Raw genomic sequence first — 14,817 nt, 5'->3', positions numbered from 1 at the left:
TTATTGAATTTTTTAGTTATAGAAATACCAAAAAATCTTTCTCTATGCTTAGTCATAATATAATTTATTTAAAGTACTAATTAGCTCTATCTATGCTTAGGTCAGTATTAATTTAGTTCTCACCTCCCTTGGGTACGATCCTTGGAGTACTCACCTACTTTATTGTAACTATATTACAACCTAACCCTTTTACTTGTAAACACCGCCTATTTAACATATTTTGTGCAGGATTTCCACTTCAGACTTTATCAACAAATTTCGACCTTTAAAGGTTGGAATGCAGTTTGAATCCAAAGATGCTTTTTGTAGCTGCAATCCAGTAGTATCACATACAGTTTGGCATAAACTTCACCCTTATATGCTCTCGATTCGAGAAATATGAGGCGAAGTTCGCAATTTGTGGAACAGGATGTCCATGGAAAATCATGTATCTGTTAGGAAGAAGTCGGCGTTCTAGACGATTAGGAAGTTTACCGCTCTAGATACATGTGTTATAGTTGGTATGTATCATGGTTAATAACATTGACTCGAATTTTGACTTTTTTTTACATTCTATTACTTATTGTGACCCAATTTATTATTTTTAGGCATGTCGAATGATCATCTAAAATTGGATTCCAACAGGGGCATTAGAATATAGGTTGTATTCGATCAACATTCAAGCTTATGGGATCGTGCACACCATAGGCATTGTTTGTGTCACATTGGGCCTAACTATATTGGCCGATACCATAAGGATGCAGAGCGATAATATGTCATTAACATGGGTATGTTGTTCATAAAATTGGTTTCATGTAAAATAATTTAACATATACATTTAGGTCGATTTTCTTGAATGCATTATTGATTGTCATCAATAGGTTACGAGCTCGTCCAACATCGATTCCATAAGATGTTAGAGAGATTATAGGCTATAAACCGACTGGGTACGGAGTACTTCGATGGGATACCAAATGAGTGGTGGACACAATCCTATGACGGAGGACTACGATACGGGCACATGACATCGAACTTAGTGGAATGCATTAATTCCGTATTGAAAGGGACACATCATTTGTCGATAACATCGGTGGTCAAGGAAACGTATTTTAGATTAGCAGTATTGTTTCCAAAGTAGGCTAAGACATACGCAGGATAGATAAAAGGCAGTTACATTTGGTATGAGTCGGTGCTGAAAGATATTTGGGAAAATGTAGAAATCACAAAGTCAATGACTTCAGTGTGTCACTCGTGACAAAATCTAATATTCCGGGTTAAGCAGCCCCATGGACCCGACCGTGGAGTTATCGGTGGAGCGTACCGCATATACCTGAGACAAATGACCTGCAACTGTGGGAGATTTCAAGCACTTAGTTATCCATACACATATGCAATTGTGACATGTGCCTCGAAACGTATAGATTGCATGACCTATATTGACAAAGTTTACAAACTTGAATATGCTTATAATGTTTGGAAATTTGAATTCCCACCTATCTTGGATAAATGCATGTGGCCGCTTACTTTGCACACTCATTTCAAGTTGGTACTGAATAAGAATTCACGGCGCAAGCCGAAACGTCGATCGAACTCAACTCGGATATGAGGAAATATATATAATCGGGAGCAGGGAGACACACCGATATTATGCACATACTGTAAGAACCTAGGGCATATGAAGCCAACATGTCCACACAACCGGGGAGCATCAAGGAGAGGAGCTAATTAAAACACTAACTTGTGCAGTGAAAATACTAACTTATTCATTTATTCATGTCATTTTTTCTGTAAAGTGTAAGTTAATATTAATTATTGAAGTAAGATATTATATAATACGCAAGCCAAAGTTTTAATCTTTTTCCGTACTGACATTCTATTATTTGCTTTCTCAAAATATTGGGGTGAACAAATGGAAGGAGAAAAACTTAAATGAAAAAGTAACAGAAATAATTGTAAATGTTAAACTCACAATATGATATGGTATAAAGCAAACCAATTCAATAAATAAGTTTCGTATATTGTAAATAAGTGTATATTTTGGATGTAAAACAAAGTATACAATTTGGGAAAATTAGAAAACAAATTGAAAATTGAAGATTGGAAATTGATGATTGAGAATATAGGATGGAAGAATGAGTATTGAGTACTTGGTTGAAAGAATGAAGTTTGAAGGGGTTTATATAAGAAATTTTATGGTTGTTGGAGCCATTCTAGCCGTTGGAAAAGTTACGGTTATTGTTGAAAGGAAAATGCGTTTTACAAGATACATTTTCATTAATGTGGTAGTGAAAACGCTTCCTATAACACGTGTTTTTTGAAAATACATCCTAGGTCGCGTAGGATACGTTTTCTTTTCTCTCTCCAAAATCAACATAGACCGATAAATTTTTAGAAAATCAGTCATTTTTTCAGCATATTTATATAAATTAACACTCAATACCTGTGAATTTCTAGGCATTTAAAAAATTAATTCTAAACCTCCTTTTTATCTCCTATTTTTTTACAATATTCAAATAAATAAATAAACTTTGATCTTGAATTGAGACATATATAAAAGCGATGGTATTTTTTGCAATTTTAAAAACTTCGTATTTTTTACGCGAGCTACTGGGGTTCCTTTGCAGAAAACAAAAATGGGAAGAAAAACCAGGAAGAAACATGTAGACGACACACCCACTTCATCTTCATCTCCGTCAACCTCAGACGATTCTGAATCGTCGTTGGAAAGGCGCCACCGGCATCGGAAAGTCCGGCGTAGGAAGGATGAAAGTTCCAGGAGGGAGAAAGAGCGAAAAAGAGAGAAAAGAAAGAGGAAGGAGAAAGAAAGGGAGAGAAAAAGAAGGAAATCCCGGAGGGAGGATAGAAGGGAGAAGAGAAGGGATTATGAGTCTGACTCTAAATCCGGCTCCGGTTCCTCATCCGGGTCTGATTCTGAAGAGGATAAAAGGCGGGTTGAGCCTGAAGTAGTTGTCCAACAGATTTTGAAGGAGTTTCCTAATGTTGGTAATGATTTGAAACAGGTATTCTTTAATTCTTGTAATTAAATAGCAAGCAAATTTACATTGTCTTATCAAGTATTGTCTTATCAAGTATTGTCTTATCAAGTATCGATAAACATTGCGTTTTCTCTTTTTCTCTGATTCTTTTACTTTGTAGTTTGTTGGTGGTATGGACGTAAGTTGACTTTTGGGCTAGAAGTAAGATCGATAAAATGATATAGTTTCTTTTCCGTTTTGTATTTAATTTTATAGTTCATACTGATTAGAATGCAAAGCGACTATTTTGGTTGAAGTGAACATTGCTGCTTCTATTTTGATTTCAATTTGAGTGTTCTTGATATTTTTATCCTAGTTTTCCTTCTCTCTGCAATATCATAATTTTGTCGTCCGTATGTTCTGATATTTGTTTCCATTGTAGCTTCTTCAAATGATTGATGATGGGCAAGCTGTTGACATAAAGGGCATATCTGAAAGATCACTGAATAAGCATTTGAAGAAGCTCTTCCTGTCTTTAAAACTAAAAGAAAATGGTGATAGAGTGTTTTTACTCTCTTCAAAATCTCGTCCTACCTTGGATGTTGTTGGCCACTTGATTCAGGCTCATACAGAACCCAAAGAGCAACAACGCACAAATTCTGGTTTGGTGAAGGATGCACACTCTATCCCAGAGCATGCTGAATCTAGCCAAGTAATGGATGAAAATAATTCATACAGAGATGATTCGGCCACCCCTAAAAGAAGGTGTTTATTCTAGCCTTTTCGTATGCTTTTCTTTTCCTTTTCTTGGTAGGAGCTATAAATTTGATCAATTTTCTGAAAACATGAGCATTTTTCTTTTGTTCCACTCGGTGACCTACTTCTCTTTGACTAAAACTTGTAGGTAGCCATCTTCCATCCACAAACCCCACCCATCATTCCCAAAATCCTAGCATCAGACTTCTAAATTTGTGTCTCAAGTTCTAACTGAGGGGGTGAGTTAGGAATAAAACAAAATGGACCAACTGAAAAAGGATGTCAAACAGGCAGTGAAAATCACCACAATTTAATCAATGCTCATGGTTGCCCCTTCTACTCGTTATATTCCAAAACTGCAATTAAGTGGGTTAAGTCCTTCCGTAGAAATGTAATTATGATTTTCAAGAAAGAGGAGAAAATACCTGACAGTTGATGTGTCGTCCTCGGAAGAGGAATTCGGGTGTTGCTTCTGTGTGGAGGTGGTGTGAACTTCTATGCATGGTTGCATTCTGGTTGGCTTATATGTGTTACTTAAGCTGACAAGAAAACAAGCAATTGTAAGTGGCATCAATACTGCAGGACTTAAACTTTGCTGTTTTCAGCATAATTTATCAGTTATTCCTGTTGCTTGAACTTTTTAGAAAACACACAAACAAAAACCATTGATCATAAGGAAATATAAAAGACTAATGATATTTACTTTAACATATTTATGGTCCTTAATTAGTCTAAAATCTAATGATGATTAGGATTTCAATTTCTTGGACATATTTGTTGTCGTTATGCCTTGGATTTGTGATTGTTTTTGTTGAACTTGGTAGCAGTAATTCTGATTTCCATCCTTAGGCTGGATAGTTGATACTTCTTGCAGATGCATGGGATTACTAGTTTCGATATCTAACCTCTTCATTGCTTTCATCTTTTTACAGGGTGATTGGCCCTGCAATGCCCTCAGCTGAGTTACTTGCTGCAGCAGCCAAATTAACAGAAGCCCAGGCTGAGCTCAGGTATTCTATGTAATGAAGTTTTTTTACTCAGTTTTTATTGGTTCCACTTTCTGACATTTTGAGTTTCACATGTTTTCATTTTATACAAGTCTGGTCTGCATAATTGTCAAAATCATTTCGGATATCCTTATTTTGCATCAGAAAATTAATGCTGGCTTTTTTAACTTTTTCTCTGGCATCCTTTTCACAAATTAATCTAGAGAAGCTGAGATAGAGGAAGATGATGAACTCTTTATTGGACCTCCACCACCTGCTCTGGTTGCTGAGGCTGAATCAGCAAATGAAGCAGAACGTTTTGAAGAGGTTCCAAAATTTACCCCTTATGTAGCTTATTCAGATTTAGCTATATATCTTTTATTGGCAAGGCCATAAAAATTGCAACCTTGAGCTTCTTCTGAAATGTGGAAATTTTCCCCCGTGACCTTTTATTGCCCTTTGGTTCTTCTTCCATCCTTCTGGTTTTGTATTACCTGGTAATATGCTTAGAGCTTGAGAATTTTGAGAACAGCAATGAAATTGTGTAGGTTCCCTAAAGTCCTAGGTATATCTACTCAGTTACTTATGCACTTGTATGATAAGCGATTCTTTGGCTTGATACATTATGGTTGTCTTTATGAATCGTTACTTGTATGTAATCACTCAATAGCTCTTCATTTTTCCCTGAGCAGGTCACAAGAATTGTGGGAGTTGAATCTGATTGTCCATATGATGTTATAGGAGCAAACAGAAATACGACTGCTGATAATATAAAGAAAAAGTAAGGTTTTTTATTACAACTTTATTTCATTTTTATTGAGGATAGTTAGCAGATCTTTTTCTTTTACATGGATGAGGAAGAATTTTAGAATAGTTCCATGATTTTCTTTTTCATTGCCTTTCATTGTTTAAGCACATATTGGATACCAAATCTTTCTTTTTCCTCAGTAATAGATGTTTTACATTGTATCAACGCCGCCACCACCCTAGTTTAATAATAATGAGCATGTACGTGGTAGTTTGTTATAATTAGAGAGGGGAAAATGAACCTTAACTTGAAAACCCATTTGAAAAAAACCCAAACCTGAATTGACCAAAATGTGAAAGACCCAGAACAAACCCAAATTATTTACTTTTTGTGTCCTTTTCTCATTTTAGAGGCAGTTTACCTGTTGATGGACTTTGCCATTTATCTTGATGTGATCGTGAACCTGTGTGGAACTGTGTTTCTCATAAGCTGCTTTGTTTATCCTTTAGGTACTGGAAACTGTCTCTTATGGTGCATCCAGACAAATGTGCTCATCCACAGGCGCACCAAGCATTTATCATACTCAACAAAGCTTTTAAGGAGTTACAAGATCCAGATAAGGTGAGGGTTTTTATTTGTCTATTTTGCATGCAGCCGTGGTTGATACCTTAGATGTCTCATTCATTTTGGGTCTTATGGTTCTTCATTGCCTGTGTCAATTCATTGTGTGAGCCAATGCTGTAAGCTCATTGAAGTGTTCTTTAGTATTGAGATGCTCACAAGAGATAGGACCCCAGATTTTACCTTGTCCTATCACCAAGTTAATATTATTACAGATCTTATTAAGCTTAATGAACCTGTGTCATCTAAACAATTGCATGGGCAGAAAAGCTTATTAGCTGTAAATCTTTTTCCCGAGTTTTCACCAACATAGAATGTTATCATGTTCAAAGTTGTACATGTAAAAGTTGAATAAATAGCTTTCTAAATATGTCGTCATTTAGTAGGTCAATTGCTGTCTCTATTAGTTTGATTTGGCAGTTTAAGGGAGATGGATTGAAGTAGTGTGAATTGCACCTGTGCTGAGATGACATAAGCTATGGTAGGTTATAGGGTAGATAAGTGTTGGACATGGAGATTTTGAATGCAAATTCTACCACCTTGCTACAGATCATCCACCATTGATAATGAAGAGATGAAAACGTGGATAAGAAGAGAGGAAGTGGGGGTGGAGTGAGATGAAAATTTGAGATAAAACGAAAACAAAATGGAAGAAAAAAAGATTATTTCTAAGAAGAGGAGAACCATAGGAGAAAGAAGAATGATAGGAGAAAGAAGAATGATACCCTGAAGAACACGAGACAAAACTGCAGAGTCCGTGGAAATTGTTCCCTGTTCATGTTGATAAATAACTGCCCTTTTTCTTGTGTTTTTGTTTGGTTTTGTTTCAAACTTGAGCTCATGTAAGCTAGGTCCAGAATTGGTGGTCATTTTATGTTAGTTGGATAAAGATTTTGTATTGGGCGGGTAGATGTAATAGATAGCTTAGTGACATTCTGTTTGCATTCTTTCTATACTTTAGAAGTTCAATGTCTGTTTTGAGATATGGATCTTATCACTCTCTTTATGAGTTTAATAAATGAGGTTTTAAGATCCATTATCTTTTACCTGACTCTTGTATCTGATTCCAAGGAACATATAAATCCGAATTTTTGGGTAAAATGCGGAAAAGGATGAAAGTGGGAAGAGTGGCATATTCATCAAAATTACTATCAAAATAGGTTGAACAACGTCATTGTAGAGAGGCATCTCTTCTTTTACCATATTTACGAATTGCTATGCTAGTATTATTGCTAGAAATTAGTAGTCCTGTTAGTGTGGTAATTAAGCACATTTACTTTTTGTTATCAGTGATTTCATGAGGTAATTATTGCTGCATTTTGAACTTGTGTTGACTTATAATTCTCTCTCTCCCTCTCTCTCTGTAGTATTTAGTCTCAGTCTTGTAATTCTAACATCAAACTTCTCACATTTTGTAGCGAAAAGCACTGGATGAGAAAATAAAACTGAAGGAGGAGCAGGAGGAATTCAAGGTATTTGGTATTTACAAGCTCTTACTACAGATCTTAATTTGATAAACTTATTAGTATCAACTTATTAAGCCTTTTTCTTCCATAGGCTGAGTTGCGAGCAATGCGTGAAGCTGCACAATGGAGAAGATTGCAAGGTTAGATATTTTCTGTAGTTACGTGCAACATCTATGTGTGTGCCTGCACGCTCTTGCATGTGCATTCATGTGTATGTCTCCTGTTATTTTCTTTAGCTGCGATGAGTAGGATACATTTTGAGTTTTTACACCTCTTAAATGAAACTGGCTTTAACATTTCATAGCTGACTGTACATTTTCCAGTAGTTCATTATTCTTTTGCATCTTTTGTCAACAGTTCATCGAGTGTTAAAGAATGTTGATCTAGAATCAAGAGAACTTTTAATTATTGCAGGTATATCAATGGAGGGTGATGATGAGCTGCTCGCAGAGGTGGAAGTTAAAGCGCCCCCAAAAAGGGATGAATGGATGACAACACTACCTCCCGAGAGGAAAGTAAGACATTTTGGTCTGCCATGCCCTATTTTTGCGTAGTTAGTTGCACAAATGTCATAATCGGTTTTTGTCCTTTGGAATAAATCCTTCAATCCTCCTGCATATTCAACTCTGTATTGGAACTTATGAATTTTTTGTCTGCTTATTGTGGATCGTCCACCTAGGAAAGCTGAAAATATCAATTGCATTCTTGGTTGTCACATGAGATTTCTGAGTTTAAATTGAAATTACTCTAATTATAATATCTGACCTGTTTATTCTTGTCAGCCTGGTGTGACAATGCAATCAACAAAATTTAGCAAGAGCGCGAAAGAAGGGCGGGGTGATACTAGTGTGTGGACCGATACACCTTTAGAGCGAGCCCAAAAAGCAAAGATGCAGTGAGAATCTCACGTCGAACATTTTGGAAATCATTTTGCATGGTCATATTTGATTTGTTTAGTTGTTTATGATGATTCTGCTTGCTTAATCGCAGTTACTTGGAAGCCTACAATGAGGCTGCTGCGCTTGCTTCGAATGAAGAAGAAAAGACGAAGAGAAGCTCTTCGGATGCAGATTTGGTGGATAAATATAATAAAGAAAAACGATCGAAATCATTGGTACAGAAGCATCAAGAAGAGGCTTCAAAGCGACCGAAGAAGAAATCAAAGCAACAGTCGGAGAAAGAGAAAGATGAGTGGGAGGGGAAGCATCCATGGAAGCCATGGGATCGGGAGAAGGACCTGACAGCCGGAAGGCAGAGTGTAAATCTCGATACAGAAAACATGGTTAAAGGTTTAACGTCCAGGTTTTCAACAGGATCTTTTCAGAGGAACTTCCTTTAAAGCCATGGAAGTGTGAGTCAATGTCGTTTCCCAGACATAGTTAAAACTCAACCAAATCCAGGAGGTAGTTTAATGATGTTTCATTTTGTAGTTTTAAAGATAAGCAAGCTGTTTTATTATCCAAAAAAAGGCTTTAAATTGCATAAAAGTTGTATTGTGATGGTTTTGTTATATGTTGGAAGTTTTCTTTTTATTATTTTTTTAACGTTGATAAAAATGATTATAAAAACGACTGAAGGTCATGATTCATTTTGCATTTTGCGGACGACATGGGTGCGTTAATTGGAAACGGGTTAATTATTTACTTAAATTATTTTCTATAGTAAAATAATAATATTAGTAGAGATTTTAGACTTCACAAGTAGGATAAAAGTTTGAATCAATAATTTTTTTCAAGGATGCTTGCGGAATAAAAGTTTAATTTGTATACAGTTAATTTTCTTTATAACAGTTTTTTTTATTTGTCTGTTAAGATTTTACTTGTTATAGAGGTTATTATACGTTAATTACATGTTATTAAGAGATAAATGTTGTAAACCTATCACGAATATGTCATGAATTTTTATCAAATGAAGAAAATGAGAACTACGTTAAAGAAAAAAAAGGAAAGTAGGAATCAAATCAACAAAATTAAAAGTCGTATAATAGATGCATGCATAATTATTATTTTTTTTTGGGTGAAAAATGAAAACAAGAAATAAACTATGCCAACTAGCTTAACTCCCCAAACGGGGGTCTTCCAAATAGTCACAAACCTTGACTTCCCTAGTGAGCCATCTTTGCAAATCTATTCCTAGTTCTCTTCTCTGGGTATATAAAAAAAATTCCAATAAGAAAATTGAGACAGTAACCGAAGAATCTTCCTAATTAGAGACGTATTGGACCCTCCTGTAGAACTCTCCCAAATGGCCATCACCGCTTTAAGATTATCAGTCTGGATCATCACCTTATCCAAACCATGATCAATTAGGGTATTCAAACCATCCAATATGCCTTACAATTCGGCCTCAAAAACTGAACAACTTCCTAGAAACCTATTATAACCAATGATCCACTCCCCATTTCGACCTCTCACAACCCTTCTTGTTGTTGCAGAATCATCCTCAAGCCTAACGGAACCATCTATATTGAAAAATACCCAACCTCTTGGAAAATTAGAGCACGAGGTCATCTTCCTCCCAATATTCAAATGACTCTGATTGGTCTTCAAAACATTTTTGGCCCAACTATATGAGGCTCTGATAGTATCAAAACTATTCCATGACACATTTTGAAATATAAAGAGGTTACGTTTCTTCCAGATACGCCAGATGATAATCCCGAAAAGACATCCCCAATCAACCTACCCAAAACAAATGCCATACTGATCATGCAAATTGGATATTATCCATTCCTGTATGTTGCTAGGGTAGAACTTGTTAAGCCAATCAATGGGAATCAAGAAATTCCAAATATCTCTCGCTACTGGACAATCTCTTAAGACATGTAGCACATCTTCAAAGATATGTCCACAAACTCTATAAGTCGAACTATGCCCCAAACCCCAATGAACTCTTTCAACATTAGTGAGTAATCTCTGTTCAAGTACCAGCCAAATGAAACATCTTACCATTTGGGGACCTTTGAACTTCCAAGGGATCTTTCATGCATCTTCCTTTAGTTTCCATGATCTTTCCTTAATTTTCCCATAGGCGTTTTTAACAGAAAAAGAACCCGCCTTCGAACCTCCCCAAATTATCCTGTCAACGCCTGCTTTTAGATGTAGTGGGGGTATTCCCATAATCTTTTGTATGACTGTCTTGGGTACCCAAATTCGAAATAAGTCAAGATTCCAAGTACCATTCACTGAAACCATATCACTAAGTGAATAATCCAAATCAAGACTAGAGTGTCTAGGAATTAGATTAACAAGGGGTCCTACATTGGGAATCCAGGGGTCACGCCAACACCTAGTATTTTTCCCATCCCCCATTAACCAAATCAAGTTTTCCTGTATGAGAGGCCAAACCTTAGTAAGTGCTCTCCACATGAAAGAGATTTTACTACAAGATAGATTTTCTGGTATACCAATAGCCACACCATACTTAGCTCGTAAAACCTGTACCTAGAGAGCGCTAGAATAAGTTACAATTCTAAAGCCCAACTTCATCATGAAAGAAGTGATGTCCTACAGCTTCTGAAAACCAAGACCATTATGCTCTCGAGGCTAACAAACATCCTTCCAATCAACCAAAGCCACTTTCCTACCATTGGTTGACGATCCCCAAAAAAACTGATGCACCATACATTCAATTTCCTCGCAAAGTCCCTTGGAAATTAACATAGACTGCATGAAATATCTTGGAATTGCCATAAGAACCTATTGTGCTAAGGTAACCCTACCTGCAAGAGACAAAGATTTTGCGTCTCAACCCTACAACTTACTTTGAACCTTGTCCACCACAAAGCATAAAGAATTGTTGGTAACTTTTTCATGGAAAAGGGGAACTCCCAAATAACTTCCAATATTATTCACTTTTCGAAAACCAATAATACAACACAAGTTACTACCTAACACATCACTCACTCCTTCTAGAAAGCAAACATTTGTTTTGTGCGCATTAATCTTGTGCCCTGAATAAGCACAAAAACTATCCAGCACTTTCTTCAAGAGTGTAGCTTGATCCTCTTCAGCTTGACCAAATAGAACCAGATCATCTGCAAAAAAGAGGTGAGATAAAGGAAAACAGATAGGTCTCCAACATCCAGAATTAATATTATCTTGGATATTATGGCCAAGCCATTCCATGCACAAAACAAATAAGTAGGGAAAAGTGGGCACCCTTGATAAACCTGAAAGTCAGAGTTGGGTTTCCATTCCATAGAATTTGCAAAAAGTGGAGTTAGTAATAGCAGACATAGTCATATCACAAAGATAATTCAGAATACCTGCAACTTGGAGAGATACATCAACAAACTCTCAACACACTCTATCGCAAGCTTTCTCTAGATCAATCTTGATGGCTAACCAGTTCCTAGTCTTCTTCTTAATTTTCATAGAATGAAATACTTCCTGAGCAATAATAATATTATCCGTAGTACTCCTTCCCGCAATAAACTTAGTTTGCTCTTGACCAATAATTCTTGGGAACACCATTTTGAAATAGTTGGTAATGATTTTCATTACCAGCTTGTAAAGAACGGAGCACAAACTAATCGGTCAAAATTGGGAAAAGCATTATGGATTTGGCACTTTAGGAATGATGTCTATAAAGGCATTATTCAGCTCTGGATCAAATTTTTACACGTTAAAAATATTTTTTACCCCAAGTATAAATCAAATCCACAATCTACTCCTATTGATTTTAAAAAAATAGGGCATGAAAATAATCACTCCCCCGCACCTTTAGAGGACTCAAATCAAATAAGGAAGATTTTATTTCCTCATTTGAGCTTGGTTTGCTTAACATCTAGCTCTCACTGCCTTTAAGCTTCGGAAAAGAACTAGTGGGAAAACCTCTCATTGGCCTTAAGTCTTCTTCACCATATAATTTTTTGAAAAAATGAGTCGCTTCCCGTCGTAAATCCTCCTAATAAAAAATCCACTACCCCTTCGCATATCTTAATGCCATAATTCGATTCTGCTTTCTCCTTTTTAAAGTGCGCCTATGAAAGAATTTAGTATTACAGTCTTCCAATGACGACCGGTCACACCGTGCCTTTTGCTTCCAAAGGAGTTCTTTATGATACAGAACATTTTCCAATTCCTCTCTAGTTTCCAATTCCAACTGAAATAAATGATCACACTGAGAGAAATTTAAATTCCTCTGAATCATATCAAGTTTTTAAAGCAGTTTTTTTTTTTTGCATGTCACAATATGATCGAATACTTTCTTATTCCAATCCTTAAGCTAGTTTGTGAAATTAGAAAGTGAACTAGACATGGAACCAACAACATTCCAATTATTCTTCAAAAAATCAGAGAACTTTGCATGTTCAACCCAACCTACTAGGAAACAGGAATGATGGCCCTTAGATGAATGAAGCTTAATCGAAGCGACAAAAAAAATGCCTATGATCAGACTTGATTCTAGGTAAATAGGTCACGGAATAATTTGAAAAAGATGTCAGCCACTCCTCATTTCCAATAGCCCGGTCAAGACGTTCCAAAACTCCACCTCTCTACCATGTGAAAGGATCGCCTCTGAAACCCAAATCATGAATCCTTAAAGAAACCATAAATTCACCAAAAAAAAACCATCTTTTCCCAATGACTCGCTCTCCCCTTTTCTCATTAGAAGCTAAGATCGCATTAAAATCTCCTATCGCCACCCAAAGGAAATCAAAACAAGGGATAGTCAATTTCAAAACCTCCCGAAGCCTTCTTCGCTTACAACGGTCAAGACTACCATAAACAAAGACAAAAAAAAAATCAATCATTGGAAAGTGCTATAAAAAACCCGAATAAAAACAAATTGAGGTTGACTTCGAATAATATCAACTCGTACCAAGTTCTTCCACCCAATCCAAATACCTCTAGAGTAACCAATAGCTTCCACTTAATGAAAGAACTGAAAACCTAGACTACCAATGATTGAATCATCTTTGAAACCACTTACTCTAGTTTCTAAAGGCCAACAATATCTGGTTTAAATAACTAACTATACTCACAAAAAATCCTCAAAAACTTGCTACTTGCACACCCTTGACAATTCCATGCAAAAATAAACAAATTCATTAAATAATAAAAAATAGAGAAAGGTGACTAACATACCATAACGCAAGTCTAGTAAATGACATCATCGCATTTCTCATTAACGTTTGAATTTCTCATCTCAGCCTCATTAATTTGCGAGTTGATGAGTGTAATAGGCCAAATTTGGCCTGACCCAGTTTATAAAATAAAACCCAAACAAATAAACAAAAGGTCCAAAGATTTGTTAATAGTTCATCTACATTAAATGACCCAATCCAAACCCAAATTAAACCTAGCCCAATTATGGCTCATTACTCAGTTACAAGCCCAAACCAGAATTAACTCTAACCCAACAACATTTTCAGAAAAATAGAACCCTAGCCTTGCTGCCGCCGCATGCTAGACATGCCTCTGCCCTTGGCCGTCGACGCAAGCACGCCCTCCTCCACGTACGTCTAATATTGCTACTTGCAAAACAAGGCCAACACGCAAGAAAAAGAAGACAAGAAGAAGAAACAAATAGAAAAAGACAAAAAAAAAGCAAACAAACAGTAGTATTTGACTATAAAAGCCACAACCGATCTTTTGCATTTTTTTTAGCACACAAGAAACTGATAAAATACAAAAACAGATTCAAAGTAGGCTAAGGTGCTTATTTTTATTTTTATTTTTCAGTTTGAAATAAGTAAATAATAATAATAAATAAATAGGCAAAGAAATCGGTTACCTTCATTGCCATAGTCAAAGCTGTCTCCGAACAGAAATACAGCCGAACCTTGATTTGCCAGAAATATCATCGGTGTTGGTAAGGAGCCGAAGGGTCCCTTTATTTTCTTCTTGTTTTTGCTTTCATTTTCGTGTTTTGGTGAGGGATTTGGGTATTTGACCCTTGGATTGAGATTAGAGAGGTTAAATTAGCCGAAAAAGGTTCCTTTTAGGAACTCCGGTTGCCGTATACGGTGGCGGACCGGCGACAGCGCGATGATGGGTTTAAAAACCCTAGCAGAGAAAAGAAAATGGGGAAAGGACTCTTTGAAATTTAAAAAAAAAAAACAAGGAATGACTGTAACACCCCTCGCCCGTATCCCTCGCCGGAACAGGGTTCAAGGTGTTACCCGACTTAATCTCAGTCAATCACACAAAAACAATACCGAAAAATTTCAATCAATTTAAAACTTTTCTTTTCACATGCAATCTGTCCCATATATAGGCTTACGAGGCCCAAAACATCACTAGCCAACACCTTTGGCTAAATTATAATATCACATACTC

The 14,817-nt window shown here is 36.3% G+C and overlaps 2 protein-coding genes across 2 annotated transcripts; one reads left to right on the top strand and one right to left on the bottom strand.

The window, feature by feature from the left end:
* Nucleotides 1-2,506: 2,506 nt before the first annotated feature.
* Nucleotides 2,507-9,099, top strand: LOC108461091 (uncharacterized). The gene is made up of 11 exons (XM_017760781.2): nt 2,507-2,999; nt 3,397-3,719; nt 4,643-4,720; nt 4,921-5,023; nt 5,389-5,477; nt 5,954-6,065; nt 7,484-7,537; nt 7,623-7,671; nt 7,946-8,046; nt 8,314-8,426; nt 8,522-9,099. Exons 1-11 carry the CDS (start codon nt 2,613-2,615, stop codon nt 8,868-8,870), a joined length of 1,758 nt encoding a protein of 585 aa, XP_017616270.1. The 5' UTR covers nt 2,507-2,612; the 3' UTR covers nt 8,871-9,099.
* Nucleotides 9,100-10,512: 1,413 nt separating this feature from the next.
* On the bottom strand, nt 10,513-14,342 carry LOC128286832 (uncharacterized). The gene is made up of 4 exons (XM_053024568.1): nt 14,273-14,342; nt 11,302-11,567; nt 11,086-11,196; nt 10,513-10,974 (listed from the first exon to the last, which is right to left on the bottom strand). The coding sequence occupies exons 1-4, from the start codon at nt 14,340-14,342 to the stop codon at nt 10,513-10,515; spliced, it is 909 nt and encodes a 302-aa protein (XP_052880528.1).
* Between the last annotated feature and the right edge of the window lie 475 nt (nt 14,343-14,817).

The sequence above is a fragment of the Gossypium arboreum genome, chromosome 13, assembly GCF_025698485.1.
Source record: "Gossypium arboreum isolate Shixiya-1 chromosome 13, ASM2569848v2, whole genome shotgun sequence".
Classification (NCBI taxonomy): Eukaryota; Viridiplantae; Streptophyta; class Magnoliopsida; order Malvales; family Malvaceae; genus Gossypium; species Gossypium arboreum.
The sequence above is the reverse complement of the archived record's forward strand: the minus strand, read 5'-3'. Positions and strand labels throughout refer to the sequence as shown.

What these genes read in the sequence shown, in the direction of transcription:
- LOC108461091 (XM_017760781.2), top strand. Translation starts at nt 2,613, where the DNA reads ATGGGAAGAAAAACCAGGAAGAAACATGTAGACGACACACCCACTTCA. An exon ending in TTGGTAATGATTTGAAACAG is followed by an intron (nt 3,000 to 3,396) that starts GTATTCTTTAAT and finishes TTTCCATTGTAG; the next exon opens with CTTCTTCAAATGATTGATGA. An exon ending in GCCCAAAAAGCAAAGATGCA is followed by an intron (nt 8,427 to 8,521) that starts GTGAGAATCTCA and finishes GCTTAATCGCAG; the next exon opens with TTACTTGGAAGCCTACAATG.
- LOC128286832 (XM_053024568.1), bottom strand. Translation starts at nt 14,342, where the DNA reads ATGATATTTCTGGCAAATCAAGGTTCGGCTGTATTTCTGTTCGGAGAC. An exon ending in TATGCTTTGTGGTGGACAAG is followed by an intron (nt 11,197 to 11,301) that starts GTTCAAAGTAAG and finishes TATTTCATGCAG; the next exon opens with TCTATGTTAATTTCCAAGGG. An exon ending in CTTTGGTTGATTGGAAGGAT is followed by an intron (nt 10,975 to 11,085) that starts GTTTGTTAGCCT and finishes AGCGCTCTCTAG; the next exon opens with GTACAGGTTTTACGAGCTAA.